Source organism: Myiozetetes cayanensis, unplaced genomic scaffold, assembly GCF_022539395.1.
Source record: "Myiozetetes cayanensis isolate MyiCay16 unplaced genomic scaffold, myiCay2020 scf28, whole genome shotgun sequence".
Classification (NCBI taxonomy): Eukaryota; Metazoa; Chordata; class Aves; order Passeriformes; family Tyrannidae; genus Myiozetetes; species Myiozetetes cayanensis.
In genome coordinates, this window is record NW_026087499.1 from 6531846 (window position 1) to 6550781 (window position 18936).

General features: G+C 48.6%; 1 protein-coding gene across 6 annotated transcripts in view; it reads right to left on the reverse strand.

Moving 5' to 3' along the window:
• Positions 1 to 18936, reverse strand: part of PAX7 (paired box 7) — a 101950-nt gene that overhangs the window by 36147 nt on the left and 46867 nt on the right. For all 6 annotated transcript variants that reach the window (XM_050322334.1, XM_050322336.1, XM_050322337.1 and 3 more), the window contains exons 5-6: positions 17085 to 17284; positions 974 to 1139 (exon numbers count right to left, since the gene is read on the reverse strand). In XM_050322334.1, the coding sequence (XP_050178291.1) occupies positions 974 to 1139; positions 17085 to 17284 (366 nt within the window). The remainder of the gene's footprint in view (positions 1 to 973; positions 1140 to 17084; positions 17285 to 18936) is intronic.

The following is an 18936-nucleotide window of genomic DNA, read 5'->3' on the forward strand; positions in this document are numbered from 1 at the left end:
GGGGAATATCTGAATTTTCATTTAACTTTCCCTAGAACAGAAGCTGTAAATTCTTTGGTAAAGGCCAAAGCTAGCTGAAATGGGCAATACTCCTTCCACTGAATCCCAGTGTGGAGCTTTATCCAGAATGAGGGATCACCTGTAGGACACTCAGTTCATAGTGCTGTGCTCATCATTTCAAAGGTGAGCAGAGCTGCAGCCATGAGACACATCAACAGAGCAGAAAGGACTGTGAGAAGAGGAGAAAACTGAGGAGTTTCCACTGACTTGAGGAAAAACCTGGTTTTCCCATCTAAAGGAAAACCACCTGTGTATTACAAGAGACTCAGTGGGATGTCATGAATGACAAAGGCAAGGAACAATGGGATGATAGGTCCCAGAATCCCAGAACGAATCCTCACCGGAGGATGCAGGACTTGGGGTGTGTTGGCACATGGAGGAGCAGGATACACGCCTTGGAATGGGAATGTCCCCAGACACACAGTTCCCTCAAGGACAAAGGGGATGAGAAAGGCACAGGGAGGTGGCCCCACAGATGGTGATGCTGAGGGCAACCTGGCTTGGACAGGAGCCAGGGCCACCTAATGCAGGTGAGGAGCTGTGGGAAGGCAGACATGGCCCGGATCGCTGCTCCTGTGCTTCTCCATCCTCAGCTTTGTAAAGCTGGAGGGGACTGGAGGTGACAAAGCCTGGCTTAGGAGTGGGCCTAGAGAGGGGTAGGTGGCTCAGAGGTCCCTGGCAGGACAAGGGCCCAGCCCTGTGCTGAGTCTGGCTCAGGAGATGGGGACAGACCCTGTGGAATCGTGGAATGGTTTGGGTAGGAAGGGCCCTTAAAGCTCGTGCAGTTCCATCCCCTGCCATGGGCAGGGACACCTTCCCCTATCCCAGATTGCTCCAAGTCCTGTCCAACCTGGCCTTGGAAAGGCAGGACTTTGGCAGGAGAAGAGAAGCAGCTCAGGCGGAGGGTGCTCACCTTGGGAGATGGTGGTTGTCGGGTAGGTGGAGTCTGGCAGCTGGTAGGGGGGCAGCGTGGGCATTCCTGTGGGCGGGAATCCCCCGGGCAGCAGGTGGTTGAAGGCCGCCAGCTGGTTCGCCCCCGCCTGCTTGCGCCATCTCGCCCTGCGGTTGCTGAACCACACCTGGAGGGGAGAGCAAAGGCCACCTGTGATTCCCTCCGAGCTGCTGCCCCACCTCACCCGGGTTCTGGTGGAAACATGTCGCACAGCACTGGCCAAAACCATGTTCAAGGTGCTGCCTGACTCAGATTTGTGAGTGTTTGCCTCCATTCCTCAGTGTCCTTCCAGCTGCTGAACCTGGGAGGGAGAGGAAAGACCCCCCCGTCACTCACTGAGCTGCTGTCCCACCTCAGCCGGGGTCTGATGGAAACACATTCTGTCCAAAAACAGGTTCAAGTTGTTGCCTGACACAGGCTCTGTGAACATCACAGAATCACAGAATATGCTGAGCTGGAAGGGCCTCACAAGGATCCTCAGTCCAACCCTCAGCCCTGCACAGGCCCAGCCCCAAGAGTCACCCCCTGTGCCCCAGAGGATCAGCCAAACCCTCCTGGAGCTCTGGCAGCCTTGGGGCTGTGCCCACTGCCCTGGGGAGCCTGTTCAGTGCCAACCACCCTCTGGGGAAAGAACCTTTCCCTGAGATCCACCCTGAGCCTGCCCTGACACAGCTCCAGCCATTCCCTGGGGGCTGTCCCTGGTCCCCCCAGAGCAGAGCTCAGTCCTGCCCCTCCTCTGCCCCTGCCCAGGCAGTTGGAGCTGCACTGAGGTCTCCCCTCAGTCCCCTCTTCTCCAGCTGAACACACCAAGTGCCCTCAGTGTCCTCACACACCTTCCCCTCAGGGCCCTTCCCCACCTTCCCTGGACACTCTCTAATGGCTTCACATCTTTTTTATATTCACCACCATTCCTCAGTTTCCTTTCTCCCAAATGACAATACAACCCCTGCCCTGTCTCCTGGGTAAACATATACATTTAAAATGGTTCAAGATGCTGCTGAGAGCATCAGGAGGGTGCTCTGAGCTGTAGGGTGAGATGAAGAGGAATAATTTAACTTGTGTATTCCGGGAGAGTCCACACCAAATAGATGCACTGCTACCACCTGGCCATTCTGCCTTGTTATCTGACAACTATGTGAATTATGCTGAGGGATTAAGGACCATAATAGCAACACGGCTGCTCTGTTAGGAGGGATAAATAGACAGATTAGCATCATGGTTTCAATGTTAGACAAGCTAAAGAGATAGAACCAGACCGGAGGGAATACAGGGCTTGCTCAGCTCCTCTGTGCTGCAGCAAATCACTGTTGTCTGTATGCTAAGACATGCCCTGCTTGTGGCAGCACCAGAATTGTTCTGCAGCCAATTTAAATCTCTGTGCATTAAAATAAACCCAGTTTTAATGCCTGTGCAAAGCTGGGCTCCTGTTTCCTACAGCGCTAGTTTACCTGTAAGACTCCCGAGGAGATTTTTTCTAAATGCATTTGTCTGCCCTGATGTGTTTTATCGTGGGCAATCTCCCTTCTGCATGGAAAGGGCTTCTCAGTCTGTCTCTTGGGCTTGGTTTGCTTCATTTAAACAGAGAGGCTCTCGGGCCCCATCCCTGTTTGGGGTTCAGAAGTATGTGGATAAGCTTTCAAGCCAGATGAGAATGCAGCTGCTGGACTTTGGGAGGCCTAAAGGGCTAGAAAACACGATTAAATTTCACAGCAACGAGAAAAAATGGAGCAAAAATCAAGAGTGTAAAGCATTCGGGGGGAAAAAAAAAAATCCTCCATCAGGCTTCCAAGCTGCTCAACATCAGATCAGGAGGTGGTGTTACAAGGGTTTGAGGCACTGCAGCCCAAACTGTGCCCACCTCTTGGGAGCCAAACCAAAACTCTTCCCCAGATATTGCAGAATTTTAGTCCTGTGTACTGTGGACATCAAACACGACCCAGAGCTCAAAATGGGCATCTTTCCCTGGTCTTTATATCAAGTCCTAGTAAATATTTACTTGTTCCTGCACGTTTTTCTTACAGGAAAAGGCAAATTTATTTAATGGAGTTCTGGCCTCCAGCCCACATGCACTGCAGTGGAGCCTGCTGCAAAAATAAGTGTACACTGAGTGTCACACACTAATTTCTGTGAGGTTCTCTGGATCACAGCCTATTATTGCTCTTTCTACGTGTTATTTGGCCACTATCATGCTGTGGAAACAGGTTAATTAAAACTCGCTAATGATAGCTGTGATCACCATGGCTTAGGAAGGACCTCGGCCTGGGCAGCCCTTAATTTCACGCTGTTATTTACATCCATATACAATGAAAACAACAAAAGCCCAGTTTTCTTTGAAGAGTTGGTCTAAATTAAGCCCCTGAAGTGTTTACAGTGCTGATGTCAGGTCCTTGGCTCCGAAACCTTCTTTTTACAGACCTGTTCCTACTGCACTGCTCTGCTGGCTGAAGCAGCACAACCTCCCAGCACCTTCCAAAAGCGTGACAGAAATGGGTCAGCTCACATCCGATCTGCATTGACCAGTAGAGTCCAGGCAGGTCACAATCCCTGGGGCCATTTCTGGCACCCAAAGTCACTAAAAAAAAAAAATCTAGGACAGAGTTAAGGAGAGAGAAATGAGTGAACTCTGAGGTCTGTAACACTTTACAAGTCCTTTGTCCAGCCCAATCTGTGGCACAGCTTCTGGGAGTAGTGAGCAACAGAAATGAAAAAATAACCTTTTGTTTGCCCTGGTCATGCCAAGAGGACGGTCCCATCCTTTTCTCAACAGGCACGTGTGTGCAAATCCAATTGTGAATTAGGGAGATGGATTGTCTCCTCCTCTCTTATAACTTGTTTCCACTTTCACAGATAAGGACACGAAAATTGAATATTTCTGGTAGGTGAACAGAGGGAGATAAATAAACTTACTCTTTTCAGAGAAAAAGGCCTAGACCTGGGCTGGAAGAGCTTCCACTCCAAATAGGATAAAGATATCAGTGCTGAGAACAGCACATAAAATTCACATACCCGAAGGGAGAACACAACCAAGATGTGAACCCAGGAACTGATAGGGAAAGAGAAACGGAATTCCAAGAGTGCAAAAGCCGTTCAAGTGATTTCTGACACTTTCCTGACATCACAAAGGGTGGGAAAGTTCTTTTTTTTCCTAAGCAAGAGCCAGATGTTGGCAGATCCACCTGGGATTAGATCTTCCGAAGAAGTGTAGGACGGGACACGTTTCTCCACCATCATCCCCACGAGGACTCCCTGCCCTGCCTGTCGGTTGATTTGGGCAAGGTATGACCAAAACACAACATGGAAAAGGTTTGTATTGTCTTCTGTTACCCCCTGTGAGGTTGTTTTTGTCTGGGCACCAACACACACTTGTGCACTCATCAGCCACTGAAGACTCCCCCTGCCAGAGGATCCTGTGACACCAGGGTAAGCCTGGGGTGAAGGCTAAGGCTGCTAAAACCAGGCTGGTGGGGAAAAGATGAGGAAGAGGAGGAAGTTTTGAAGCTCCTGGGGATGTTTTGTTCAGAATTAAAATGTACCCGTGCGTGTAGTGGCTCCTCCCATCCTGATCCTCCACATCCAGTATGGGGGGGTGGTTCCTTTACAGTTTAAGGGAGATAAAAGGATACTCTGGATCCTTTTACAACCAGGTAGAGACAACAAAAAAGTCCTGTGTATGAGCCATTTTGGTCTACAACGCACATGGGCTTGTGAAGAAAGGAAAGATAAATTCCAAGGGAGTGGACTATCACCAAAGAAATTCAGCTCTTAATTATGCTACTCCTGTGACTTCAGGAAAGTTATTGCTTTTCTGATTTGAAGTCAGTGTATTCAACAAATTTTAGTCCTTACACACCCCATGTATCAGATTAGCATCCCTAAATTGAGGATAAGCCCTTCATTTTCTTGCGTTTTAGTTCATTTCCACAATCAGCCACTGGAGATAGAGGCATTTTGACAGTGCCAAAGGAACCAGACGCAGCACGGCAAGATCTTGGAGCATTTTGTCTGGAGCGTGGCAGCAAAGCAGATAATAAATGATAACAACAGCAAATACACCTGCACCGAGTGAATTCCCAACCACATGTTGAAATGCAGTGTTTCCTCCCAGAGCCTGGCTGGAGAATCTAGCCCCAAACACACCGAAACCTTCCACAAAGCAACTGATAGGATTTATCTTCCTGTGCAGAGGAAGGGACATTTCATGGCCCAAACAGGTTGATTCTGCCCCTTATTTATAACCCAGAGCTAAAAAAAAAAAAAAAACCTGAGATACTTTCCAGCTAATGACGTTAGCAACTCTTTCCCTTCCCCCGCCTCAAAGGTGGCTCAGGCCTTTATGCTTATAAATCATTTTATTGGGAGTTAAAATATAGAGGCTGGAGCATCTCCCTGTAATGCGAGGTGCACTTCAAAGGGAACCTGCTTTCATTTCCCAACAGTTAAGGTTTTATCAGGCACTAAAGATTCCCCCTGCCAGAGGATCCTGTTACACCATGGTAAGCCCGGGGTGAAGGCTACGGCTGCTAAAACCAGGCTGGTGGGGAGGAGAGGAGGAAGAGGAGGAAATTTTGAAGCTGCTGGGGATGTTTTTTAGAGGCTGCTGGGGCTGGATTGCATGGTTTGAGTTTTATGCTGGGACAAGGCAGCACTTTGGAAAAGGGCTGTGTGAAGAATTCACCAGCAGAAAAAAACACCATGGCAGAAACTGGCTTTTTCTTAAAAAGGGAAGTTTTTCATGGTCATTTCCTAGCAGAGACCCTGTGCTGTGTAAATGTGCTGCTTTCCAAGGGTATAGAAATACAATACAGGCCACTGGAAACAACAATTTGTACTTGTTAAAGGCATTTGGGGCTTTTTTCCCCTGTGAATTGTCTTCCAAATAAAGTATTAAGTACACAGGAGATGAGTTATAGAAATGGCTTGGCATTGCTGAGGGGAAGCAGATGGATACAGGAATGCTCCCATGGAAAACAACTGGGAGAGAAGAGATCCAAGGAGGTTCTTCATGTTCTAGTCAAGCCCAGGGCCCAGGTAAGACCAGTGTCTCTCACTGTGCCACACGCCCCTTGCTCAGATCCTGCTCCAAGGATCCTGAATATCCCTCAATCCCTCACCTCCCTGTTCCCTTCCCAGATGGGAGAGAAACGTCAAGACTAAAAAACCTCTCCAATTCATCACTGTCTGCTCTGCAGAACCAGCTGATTTCAGGAGGGCCCGTCCTCCCAGCCAGGCTGGCTTTGGGGCAAAGGTTAGAACTGGTTCTTATTTAACCCCAGTGCCTGCACCCAGCCCTGCCAAGAGCCAGCCAGAGATGTCCCAGCCACTTGTTCCCCACCAGCAGAGAAGCTGCAGAGGCAGCTGCCTGCCAGGATGGGGCTGGACTGAATTATCCCGCCCAGATATGGGTCAGCTCCCACAATTTGTCAGACAAGGAGAGGAAAGGAAGGTCAAAAAGAGCCTCCTGTGGGAAAGAAAGCCTGTTGTGTTCCTGCTCAGCCTAATCAGGACTTGATGTGGGAGAAAGATGGATGGGGTGAGTGAGCTCATAAATGGAAACAGGGATGGAAAAGCCAAGTCAGGCCTTTGCTCTTCAGCAGAATGGAAGAGATGCCACACGTGTTTGTGTTCACGGGCCCAAGAGGTTGCAGGAAACATGTGGCCATTTATGGCCTAAGCACACCCCAAAAAATTCCACCAAAGCCACAGGAGGTCCCTTCCCAGGTTGCAGATCAGGTCCCCTCCAGGTTCTCCTGGAACCAGAGCAGATCCCCTTGTCCACCCCGGTGGAAAATGCTGCAAGTCAAGGGTTTCCCAGGAGGCTGATGCAGAAGGATTTTAGGGAGGAACTCCACTGCAAGAGTGATGAGAGACCAGGGGTATTTACTGCTCCAAATTCCTTTTTGTCAGGTGGAAAGGGCTGGGATGTGATGATGAGTTGGGGTCCTGTAGGTCCATACAACAGTTTAGTGATGATGATGCTTCCTCTACCAGGTGCTGAGGGGTGTGAAAAACAGACATCAGAAAGGTACAAACATCATTGAGGCTACTGAGATAATTCTTCACAGAACAAAAAAAGCTCATGAGAAGACCCAGATTTTCCAGGCTGTGCCCTGAGACACTTGGGTTCAGTGCTGAGCCTCTACCACGGGTGGGTGATATGGTTAAAATAAATATTAAACAAGGTTAGTGGAGCAGAACAAATGACTCCTCACAAATGAGATTATCCAACGAATTTAGCCTGTATTTCTCCTGGCATCTCCCAGTTCCTGAAGGTGTGAGCTATTTATAACAGCCTACTGGACTGCAGTGAACAGGTTGTGGTATGTGATATTCCTTTTGGCAAACCACTTGTTTTTTTGAAGAGATCATTCCTATGGGTGAAATATTTCATTGTGACATTGATTACTTTACTCTTGCAATAGTCTTTCAAACACTTCCTCAAACATCATCTTGAAAACCATCATCTCAGTGTGAACATTTCGTAGCTACTGATGGATTTCATACTCCAGGCAGGGAAGCAGGAGAAATGGGATAGATCTGTCCACTTTCCCACTGAGACACCCTAAGCCCAGGTTGGAGCTCCTGGATTCAGAGCTCCAAGCCCAACCCTGCTCAGTGATGCAGCTTTACCACTTACTGCAATAGAAGTTCATAATATTTACAAATACAAAAATATTATCATGAAAGAAAACAGCTTTTGTGTACTGATTGTTTGCAAACGTTTTCCAGCCCCACATTTCACAAACCTGTTTAGCAGTGATGATCTCAGTTGCCAGAGGAAATTCTGCTAAAATAAAATAAAATTTGAAATAAAACCTGGTTTACTTCTCTTTATAAACCCAAGGTCAGAGGATGAATGGGACTTGAGGAAGCTGAAAGACATTAGGATGGGTTCACTGCTGTCAGAAAGCAGCTGCAAGGCAGTGCATTTATAAACTGCTTTTTCACTTGCACACTTCTTTCTCAGACAGCCAAGTCTTAATGGTGTTAAGAATTGCATTTAAACATTTCAGAACAGGCTTTGATGTTCACACCTCATGGAGGTGAACGAGATGTTGGAGAGTAGATTTCCTGCTGCTGTTGTTTGGCTCAAGATAGGCTGGGCTTTAGCAGCAAATCAGCAGCACATCAATTCCCGCTATCAAGATTTGCTTTGCCAAAGAAAAGCTTTTCAAAATGGCTTAAGCTCCACGTGAAGTGGCTCAAAGATTAAAACACCCCGGCAAAACCCTCCTCCTGATTATTATAAATACTTTCCGGTGTTGACCACACGGAATATATTTAATTGGAGTCCCAGGGAAGAGTCTGGGGAGGTTGAAGATGGACGAGAGCCACGTGCTGGCCATGACAACTGGATCACTTCACTGGGCACAGACTGGGTGGGAGCAGAGGCTCAGCACGGGGGTCTGGGCAAAGCCTCGCAGGAATATTTTGGTCAATGCCATGGCTGGAAATTTTGTGATAAAGGTTCTTCTCATAAAACCTCTGGGAGGCCCTGTTTGTTTTTAATACAATGGCACAGACACTCTGCTGCCATAAATCAGTGCAACTTCACTGCCTTCCATTTAGGGCAGCTGAGTGTGCAGAGTTACACACAGACACTTCATCCAGGGACTGGGGGCTCCTTCATTGCTTTGGCCTCTGGGCCCTCTGTCCTTTGTATGAAAATCAAATCATTCCCACACTGTTTAGGGCATCTCACCTTGCGACCATGAGGTTTGGCAGTTCTTGGCCCGAAGCAGACCAAGAAAAGCAGAATAGGACAAACAATCAAAGAAGTCACTTCCAGGTTTGCATCTCAACACAAAAATCCATGACTCTACCTAAAAAATCGAGTTTTACTGATCTGAACAGATTCCTCCACCCACAGCAGGTTCAAAGGAACACTTTCTGCCACAGATTTCTCCGTTTAGTTCACAGATTCCCTGCCCCACCTTTAAAAAACAAGCTGCTCCTGTCAAATTATGCTGCAAGTTTCTATTAATTCCCTCACTGACCTCAACAAATGCTTTGCCAGAAGGACTCCAGGATTAGGCTTATCATTTTCATCTTCAGCAAAGTATAATACACTTAATGAAACAGTGCTGGCTCTCTCCAGCAAGATGCCCTCAGGCTCCCAGGGCTGGGACCACGTCCTCTGCCACTGGGACATTTCTGGTTCCAAGGGTACAATTCTACAAGGACCAAAAGCGCTGATGCCTTTCTAAGGAAACATTTAGATTGAATCCCAGACAGGTTTGGGTTGGAAGGGACCTTAAAGCTCATCCCATTCCACCCCCTGCCATGGGCAGGGACACCTTCCACCAGCCCAGGTTGCTCCAAGCCCCGTCCAACCCAGCCTTAGACACTTCCAGGGATGGGGAAGCCACAGCTTCTCTGGGTAACCTGTGCCAGGGCCTCCCCACCCTCACAGCCAGGAATTCCTTCCAAATATCCCATCTGAATTCCATCTCTTTTAGTTTAGAACCATTCCTCCTTGTCCTGTCCCTCCAGGACCTCGTGAGAAGCCCCTCTCCATCCTTCCTGTAAGCTCTGTTTAGATACTGGTGCCACAATTTTAAGAGATCATCTCTGGCTTGTCCAAAGCTCAGGTGGAGAAAGACTTACCACTGCAGTTTGGATGCCTGATAAATTACTGTACAGTTTGGTTACCTGATAAATTACTTCATAGTTTGCTTATCTGATAATTTACTGTACAGTTTGGTTACCTGGTAATTTACTTTACAATGTGGTCCTGTTTATTTTTAGGTGATAATTAGGTGGTTTGAGGGCTAATTTGGAGTTTTTCCACTGAGGCAAGTATGCAATGGTTACTCTTTCACCTCTCTCATTAGAAACATCCTTCTGCAGCAAGACCTTCACGAGACAGGAGTGCGGGGGGGAACCATCATTTAACGCGCTGAGCTGCTTCTCTAAGCTGGCTGGAGCAGCCCATACCCTCTCCCCGACCTCTCCCGGGAGCGGGATGGTGCTTAGCACCATCCCGGGACGTGCCTGGGCACACGGAGCGGCAGCCCCGCGGTTCTCACGGAGCGGCAGCCGCGGTGCCAGCGGCTGTTCCTGCCGTGGGTGCTCAAAACCAGCGTGCCAAGCCAGCCCTGCCAAGGAGAGCCCCAGCCCTGCCAAGGAGAGCCCCAGCCCTGCCCAGCGCCCCGGCTGCTGCCAAAACCACGGGGCAGCTGTTGTGTCACAACCTCATCGCGGCCTCCTCACGAGAAACGGGAACGACTCGGAGCCTCAGGAAGAAAGGAAACATTCTCAGCTGACCTCTGAGGGAGGGGGAATTGCCTCAGAAGAGCCAGTTTGGACACATCTCAAAGAGTTTGGGAAGCAAAACACCGGGCAAACAGCATCAGGCTGTGGCAGCTTTGCGTGGCTCTGGTTAATGCTCCGAGAGCTGCTCACCATCATCATCCCGGTGTTTAACACCTTCATCCCCAAACAGCACCTCCTCGAGGAGCAGGACAGAGCTCTGACCACAGTGCCAGCTGCTGAAGTTCCTTAATGCCACCCAAAAATTCCACTCAGGTCTTTTTTTTTTTTTTTTGAAAGCAGGTCTACTTTCACGGCCAAATATTTGGTTTCTTTTCATGGAAAACTGGATTAGTTTCAAATTTTGGTGTTCACTTCTCTCCCATTTAGGAAAAGAGCACAGCGACACTTTTAAAATTGGTTAAAACTTCATTTGCCTCGTAACTGTGTTTGCCTGGGCAACATTAATTGGTGGGCTGTGGTTAAAGCCAGAAGGTTTTTCTGTCTCCTTGCTCCGTGTCCCTGTAATGTGAGGTAAATTACAGGGATACTATTCTATTTCTGCAAATTAAGAGATATTTCTAAGGTCCCCACCAGCACCAAACAGACAGATTTGAGACATTCCTGAGAAATCCATGTATTTTCTGGATACTGAACTGCAGAGTCCTGCTGGTAAATAGTGGGGTTTTCAGCTTGTTCACATTGAACAGAATTGCCCTGTGAAAAATTTCAAGTAAAATTGAATGGAATTTCTTTTCTGGTGCTTCATTTGGCAAATCTGAGCCTCTGCAGCACGATCCAGAATATGGCTGTTTGTTTACCACAGTTTGAAACTGTGTCATAAAATACATATTATGTGAGGAGCCTAGAAATGCACCGAGATTTCAGAGGCAGAATTGCTCTGAGCCCTTTTATTAAACGAAACATCCATTTTCTCCCAGGCAGAAATCACAACGGTCTCCATCATAAAAATGATCAATAAAGCACTGGCTTGCGACTCCTGCTGCCTGGTTTAATTTTGTTATTGAAATAAAGGTTTCTCAGTGCGTGGAATTTCCTGGGGATTAATATCAAAAATCAGCATCACAATGCACCCACCTCTTTGTGCTGATTTATTCCCAGAAATCACCCACTGCCCGGACCAGAATAACAAACGTGCTCGTACCCAGCTGCCCCAGGTCCCACCAGCCAAATCATCCACAGGCCAGGCTGAGAAGCAAAAACCAGCAGCTATTTCTTGGCAAAAATCGCAGTAGATTTTGGGGAAAAAAGCTTTTTGAGGCAATACTTTGGAACTCCCCACATCTGGCTGATGGCAGCACCAGGAGAAACTGAGCTGGGGTGTTTTTGCATGGGAACCTCTGCCCCGAGGAATATTTGTGAAAAACAACTTCAGTGGAGAAATTTCTAAGTGACTGGAGATTGTGGTGCTGACCTGAGGACAATCTGGCCACCTGCACTGTTTGGGTTTCCTTTCCACTTCTTTCTATTGGTAAAACACCAGAAATAGGCACCGAGGTTTGTTGGTAAACTCGCCTTAAAAATGCAGCAGGTTTGGGCAAACAAATCCACAAATGGGATTGTCCAAGAGGAGGATTCGTTTCAACTCCCCACACCCATGACTGATGTACCTGGTGGCTCTTCTGACTTCAGCACTGATTTGAGAAGTCAAAAATTTCCTGGTGAAACTATTTTCCTATTGAAAAACACTCTATTAACAAAGGCAAGTTGTTTATGAGAAAAGAGTTGTTCTAAAAAAAGTCCCTTCTATAGAAAATCCAGGCAGAAAAGCTCCAAAATTATCACAGAATCCCATTTAAGGGTTTTTTTCCCACATAAAGACTTTGACATCATCAGTTAGATAATTGCAAAAACTGGTGTAAAAAACCAAAATACATCCAAGATCAAAATCAAAGCTCCCATTAAATTACTGAGTGAATTATTTAGCTGTTAGACTTAGTTTTTAATTCCATGAATGCTTGGCATCCACCAGCTTGTTTTCTGAAAGGGTGGAAATGGGAACTTGCAAATGGGCAAGAATTCCTTCAGTCCTGGACAATTAGTGTGGCCACATGAGTCAAGGCTTTGCCCTGCACAAAAATCAGTGGGAATTTCCACTGTTGGCCTTGCTGGGCATGGCTTTGGCAGAGCGATCCCAGTTCATCCCAAAATCCATGGCAGCCTTGTCCCTGGCTATGCTAATCTTGGGATTAACCTTGGAACAGCTCATACCTTGGGGTGTGTGGAAGTCTGAAAGCTGAAATCCTGCACCTCAACCACACAAACACTGCAGTGGCCTCGCAAAAACACTGCTCAGCCCCCCCGGATCTTCCCAGCAGACAAGAAACCGGAGCTTGGAGCTGCTTCCCCCCTTCCCTCCCCCCTTGTTGTGAAGTTTATTAGCTGTCAACGTGTCAAACTTCCACTTAGCTGGGCAGCTGTGACCAGCCAGGCCCTGAGATCTGCCAGGACAGTTTAACAGAGCCATCAGCTCCTCACATGGGGAGACTGTGGTCTGTGAACACCCAGGTGGGAGGGAGAACCACCAAGACTTAGGTGACTTCACCTCACTCGGTGAAGCAAAGAGAGGTGAGGACAAGGAAGAAGCAAAGAGAGACAATGCCACTTATTTCTGTTTGTGATTATCCCAGTGGGATTCACCGCAGGGCTGTGTGTCCATCTGGTGCAGTAAGACAGAAGCACCTGAGCTGTGATCCAGGGCGTGTCCAGCCATGGCTGCCCAGCACACGAGTGGCCCTGCGGTCCAGAAGGTGGGTGAAACAATCGTCAGACACTGAGGAGCTGCCCTAAAGCATCTTTTGTGATTATAAGTCACAAAATACTTCTCATACATCTGCCTCCCATTTTACACCTTAAGTTTTGTGGACAAGATGGATGGGTAGATGTTGGTGTGGCCCTTCAGAGGATCATAGAATGAATCCCAGACTGGTTTGGGTTGGAAGGGACCTTAAATATCATCCAGTGCCCCCTCCTGCCACGGGCAGGGACACCTTCCACTATCCCAGGTTACTCCAAGCCTCGTCCAACCTGGCCTTGGACACTTCCAGGGCTGGGGCAGCCACAGCTTCTCTGGGCAACCCCACCCTCGCAGGGAAGCATTTCTTCCTAATATCCAACCTAAACCTCCTCTCTGTGCATTTAAAATCACTCTCCCTGTCCTCTCACTCCAGGCCCTTGTAAATAAACTCTCTGTTAACACCCAGAAACCCTGTTCTCAGCTGGCCCTGCTGTTCTTACAGCCATTTTTAATCCAAAGCACATCTCCTGGGCTTAAAAACTCTGTTGAGACAGGAGTCAGACTCCAAGGTGGTAGAAGCTTCCCTGCTGGATGGGTGTGTGTGTGTGTGTGTGTGGCTATGTTTTTTCCACGAGAACTTGATTGACTAATGTCTGTAGATCCCAAGAGCCAGCAAAAGATCTGCTCTGATATCCAGAAAATTTTACAAGGGGCGGCAGGCTTAAAAGTGGTGGGAAGAAGCTGAGTGTGCCAGGATGTTGGAATGAGAAAGCCATCAGGAATGTGCCTCGGAGAACAGCTGCTACTGGAGCCCTGGCAGGAACCTCCAGGAAAGCTGCCTGGGAGCAAGGGGAGGGATTCGGAGATCACAGCTTGAGACCAGGGAAAGGTTCTCGTTCGTTCGTTCGTTAGTTATTAGTTAGTTAGTTAGTTGTTTAGCTTTCCTCTGCCTCTGCTTTCGCCTCCTTCCTTTCTCCCAGCACCATCACAAGGTCAGAGCACCTCGGAAAAGAACCTGGCTCTGGTTTGTGCACTCTGGGACTCTTCCCTTCCTCCCCACCGTCCCTCATCCCTGCTCGTGCAACACAGGTTTCCCTCTCCCCAGAAAAAGGTGCTCCCTAAACTCTGTTCTCCCTTGAAACTCCTTTTCTAAAACCTTTTTACCACAGGAACATCTATTTTTATTCCCCACTTAACACCTTCTGTCCACCTACACAAGTGAGAGCAATTAGAACAAAATATGCAAAACAAAAATGGAGGAATTCAGACATTCCAGCTCCAACCTCAGTCCCCTTAATTAGCCACTTTCCCAAGATCCATCTATCTCTGATCTACATGGTCAGCAAATTAACAGTTACTGGTGGACACCCTGGGATGGTCTCTTGGCTAAAATCAACACTGCAGTCAGTTTAAGGTTTGCTAGATTTCCCTTTCCAGTCTCCACAGCCTAATCTTGAGGGCTGATGGATTTAGGAAAATCCAGCACCTCTCAAGAGGCAGCTGGAGGGAGGTGAGAGGGTGTCCCCTGCAGTGCTGCGACTGGGAAAGAGGGATAATGGGAAAAGTCCTTAACCAGCAACTGTCCCAGGGGTGGGGGGAAATGTCCATTCCCAGACTGCTGAGGGGAAACACCAAAAACCTTCAGCGGTTCTGGCTGCTGAGGGAGCACCTCGGGCTCACTGTCCCGACAACCGCGGACAACGAAAAGCCTTCATGTTGTGGGGGAGCTGGTTCAGTGTTGTTGTGAAGGAGCTGTTTGGTTCAGTGTTGTTGTGAAGGAGCTGTTTGGTTCAGTGTTGTGAAGGAGCTGTTTGGTTCAGTGTTGTTGTGAAGGAGCTGTTTGGTTCAGTGTTGTTGTGGGGGAGCTGTTTGGTTCAGTGTTGTGAAGGAGCTGTTTGGTTCAGTGTTGTTGTGAAGGATCTGTTTGGTTCAGTGTTGCTGTGGGGGAGCTGGTTCAGTGTTGTTGTGGGGGAGCTGTTTGGTTCAGTGTTGCTGTGGGGGAGCTGTTTGGTTCAGTGTTGTTGTGAAGGAGCTGTTTGGTTCAGTGTTGTTGTGAAGGAGCTGTTTGGTTCAGTGTTGTTGTGAAGGAGTTGTTTGGTTCAGTGTTGCTGTGAAGGAGCTGTTTGGTTCAGTGTTGTTGTGAAGGATCTGTTTGGTTCAGTGTTGTTGTGAAGGAGCTGTTTGGTTCAGTGTTGCTGTGGGGAGCTGTTTGGTTCAGTGTTGTTGTGGGGGAGCTGTTTGGTTCAGTGTTGTTGTGGGGGAGCTGTTTGGTTCAGTGTTGTTGTGAAGGAGTTGTTTGGTTCAGTGTTGCTGTGGGGGAGCTGTTTGGTTCAGTGTTGCTGTGGGGGAGCTGTTTGGTTCAGTGTTGTTGTGAAGGAGCTGTTTGGTTCAGTGTTGTTGTGGGGGAGCTGTTTGGTTCAGTGTTGTTGTGGGGGAGCTGTTTGGTTCAGTGTTGTTGTGAAGGAGCTGTTTGGTTCAGTGTTGTTGTGAAGGAGCTGTTTGGTTCAGTGTTGTTGTGAAGGAGCTGTTTGGTTCAGTGTTGTTGTGAAGGAGCTGTTTGGTTCAGTGTTGTTGTGGGGGAGCTGTTTGGTTCAGTGTTGTTGTGGGGGAGCTGTTTGGTTCAGTGTTGTTGTGGGGGAGCTGTTTGGTTCAGTGTTGCTGGGGGGGAGCCGGTTCAGTGAGTGTTTCCCTCTCACAAGCCTCGAGAACTCCTTCCCTCCTCTCTCGGGGCCCGGATCCATCCCGGGGCAGTGGCTCCGGCCCCGCGCTCCGTGTGAAGCCCCAGCGCGGTGGCCACACGGACTGCTGGGGTCTCCATTTCACTGCTGGAACCCGGCACAATCCCCACTCCCTCCCCCTTCCCTTCCCTGTCCCCAAGGGACTCTATTATACCCCCCGATCTGTTCACACTCCTGATCCCTCGGCGTGTTTGCACACACTGCTGACCCAGCCTTTATCTGCAGACATAAGGGTCTCTGTGTGGAGTTCCCACAAGGGCTATTAATCGTGTAGATGTCAGAGTCCCCCGGCTCCCAACCCTCCCTTCCTGCTCCTCCCCTCTCCTTCCCTCCCCCCGCCCTTTTCGTGCTCTCTGGAGGTGGAGGGGAAAAAAAAAACCAACAACTTTTATGAAAATTCACACACAGAACTTGCAAACTTTGCAAAATATGATCTGCTCCCCCGGGAGAAGTTGGTAAATGGTGGGATTTGTCCTCAAACACCAACCAGAAACAAACACACTGTTTCCTCCTAAGCACAGTGAGGAATTTTCTCCAGCAGAAAACAGAGCACTGAATGCCTTGCCAAGAATGGGAAAGTTTGGCTCCTGGTCCCAACCTGGAGCAAACCCTAAAGCTGGTACCTCTGCAAGGGGCCAAATCCAAAGGGCCTATCTGCAAATCCGTGGGAATGTATGATAGAATATGCTCGGGAAGGGATCCATCAGGATGATCAAGTCCAGTGTTGAATCACAGAATATTCTGAGCTGGAAGGGACTCACGAGGATCACTGAGTCACACTCTGAAGTGAATGGCCCACACAGGAACCAAACCCACAACCCTGGTGTTATTGGTATCGTGCTCTGACCATCTGAGCTCATCTCAGGGCTCAGGCAGACCTGGATTTAAGGCTCAAATCCTTGTGGATGTGGCTCTGGAGAAGTGTGTCCATGTCACCACCTTTCAACACCCTCTAAGAATCACAGGATGTGCTGAGCTGGAAGGGCCCCACAAGGATTCTCAGCCCTGCACAGGCCCAGCCCCAAGAGTCACGCCCTGTGCCCCAGAGGATCATCCAAACCCTCCTGCAGCTCTGGCAGCCTTGGGGCTGTGCCCACTGCCCTGGGGAGCCTGTTCAGTGCCAACCACCCTCTGGGGGAAGAACCTTTCCCTGAGATCCACCCTGAGCCTGCCCTGACACAGCTCCAGCCATTCCCTGGGGGCTGTCCCTGGTCCCTCCTAGAGCAGAGATTCCTCTTCCCTAGCAGTACCTTCACCTCTCCTTCCCCAGGGTGACCAAGGAGCTGTTCCACAGGCTGGTTCCCCAGGTGCTGACTCTGCTCCTCACCTGCACACGGGCCTCAGTGAGCTTGGTCCTCTGAGCCAGCTCCTCGCGGGTGTAGATGTCGGGGTAGTGGGTTCTCTCAAAGGCCTTCTCCAGCTCCTCCAGCTGCTCCGCAGTGAAAGTGGTTCGGCTGCGCCGCTGCTTGCGCTTCAAGGGCAGATCTGGTTCGGATTCCACGTCAGAGCCTTCGTCCAATCTGTTACCTGGGGTGGGAAAGGAATGGGAGGTGAGGTTTGGGTGGTTCAAGTTCATACAGAGGGAAGGGTGGAACAGCCCAGAGAGGGAATCCTGGTTCTCCTGTCAGTCCAAACAAAGCATTGAATCACAGGCACTCCAGTTGGGGTTGGAAGAATCTCAAAGTTCGTCCAGTTTCACCTGCCATGAGCAGGGACACCTTCCACTAGCCCAGGTTGCTCCAAGCCCTGTCCAGCCTGGCCTTGGACACTTCCAGGGATGGGGCAGCCACAGCTTCTCTGGGCACCCTGTGCCAGGGCCTCCCACCCTCCCAGGGTGCCCATGTATGACACATCTGCCAGATTAATGTTACTTATGTCATTCCCTACTATTATTTTTTTCCCACATTGCAAAGAAAACTTGGGAAAATTAAAACTTCTTGCAGTAAAACGGTGGCTTGTGGTCCTGGATTCAAATTGTTACACAGCAAGAACTTCCAGTTGTTGACTCATTTCAAGAAATGTCCATTTTTAATTTGAAATTACTGTTTCAGAGGTGCACATTTTGCACTGAAAAATGTCAAAGCTGAAATAAGCACATAAAAATATCACATAAAAATGCTTTGGCTTGTGCTGCCTCATTTTCTCCTGTATTTTGTCAAGTGTTGGTGTTTAAGATTTCAGCTCTTTTTAACCATGTTAGGAAGCAAAAAAAAAAGAACAATCAGGAATTCTTACAGATGGAAAAAACCCTTCCAGCTCTGCTTTACCTGGAGGTTGGGCTGCCCACAGGATACAGTACCTCAGCTCTTAAATTCCCCCATTTCAGCAAGAGTTTTGCACAAGACCAGACTCCTGCAGAGTTCAGATGCCATCGAAGTCATTTCCCAATGTCCAATTGGTCACTTATTCCTTGTTCCAATTGTCCCAATGTCACTTATTCCTTGACTTTCCCTGGACCTGTGCTTTTCCCTTCTCCCTACCTTGAGCCTGGCACCACACCTGTTGCCTCCTGAGGCCCAAAAAAGTACAGCTGCAATAAGTAAACCCAGTTTTACTCCATTTTTTCCCTCTGGAGATAAAGCAGAAGGCACTGCATTGATATTCACCAAATCTTCAGTGGATTTTGGAGGGGGCACACCAAGAACACGGAGTTGTGACTCCAGTGTTTGCTCTCATGGAGCAAATCTTGTGTTTCAAGGCACAGTGTGCAGGTTCTCAGTTCCCTGCAGTGCAGATGTTGCTGTTTGAGGCCAAGCTTCATGTCTGCCTTTGGGACAGTGAGAAATGTGCCACTGGTTCATGGCAGCAGGGGAGGAACAGTCTGATGGATGATACCTTTGAGGCAGGGGAGAGATCTGGCCTCTGTCACCTCTTCCTTCTCTCTCATGAGAACAGGACTCTCTATAATGTCACTGATTTTTTTTTTCCTACCAGGCTTGACTTCTGCCTTTCAGAGGAACCACAGAGCCAGAGTCAAACCGTGCTCACAGGGAAGTAATTTTTACTTTTGGGTGACCCTTTGCTAATTCAGGGATTAAATCAGGACTTCCATATGCTCAGCTTGACGAGAAAGTTCCCTACAGTCCCTCACGGTGTTTTTCAGCCTCTATATTATCATCATCCAAAAATCTGCCTCCTCTCCTGTCAGGGCTGGGAACGGCAGCTGTGAGTGCCCCGAC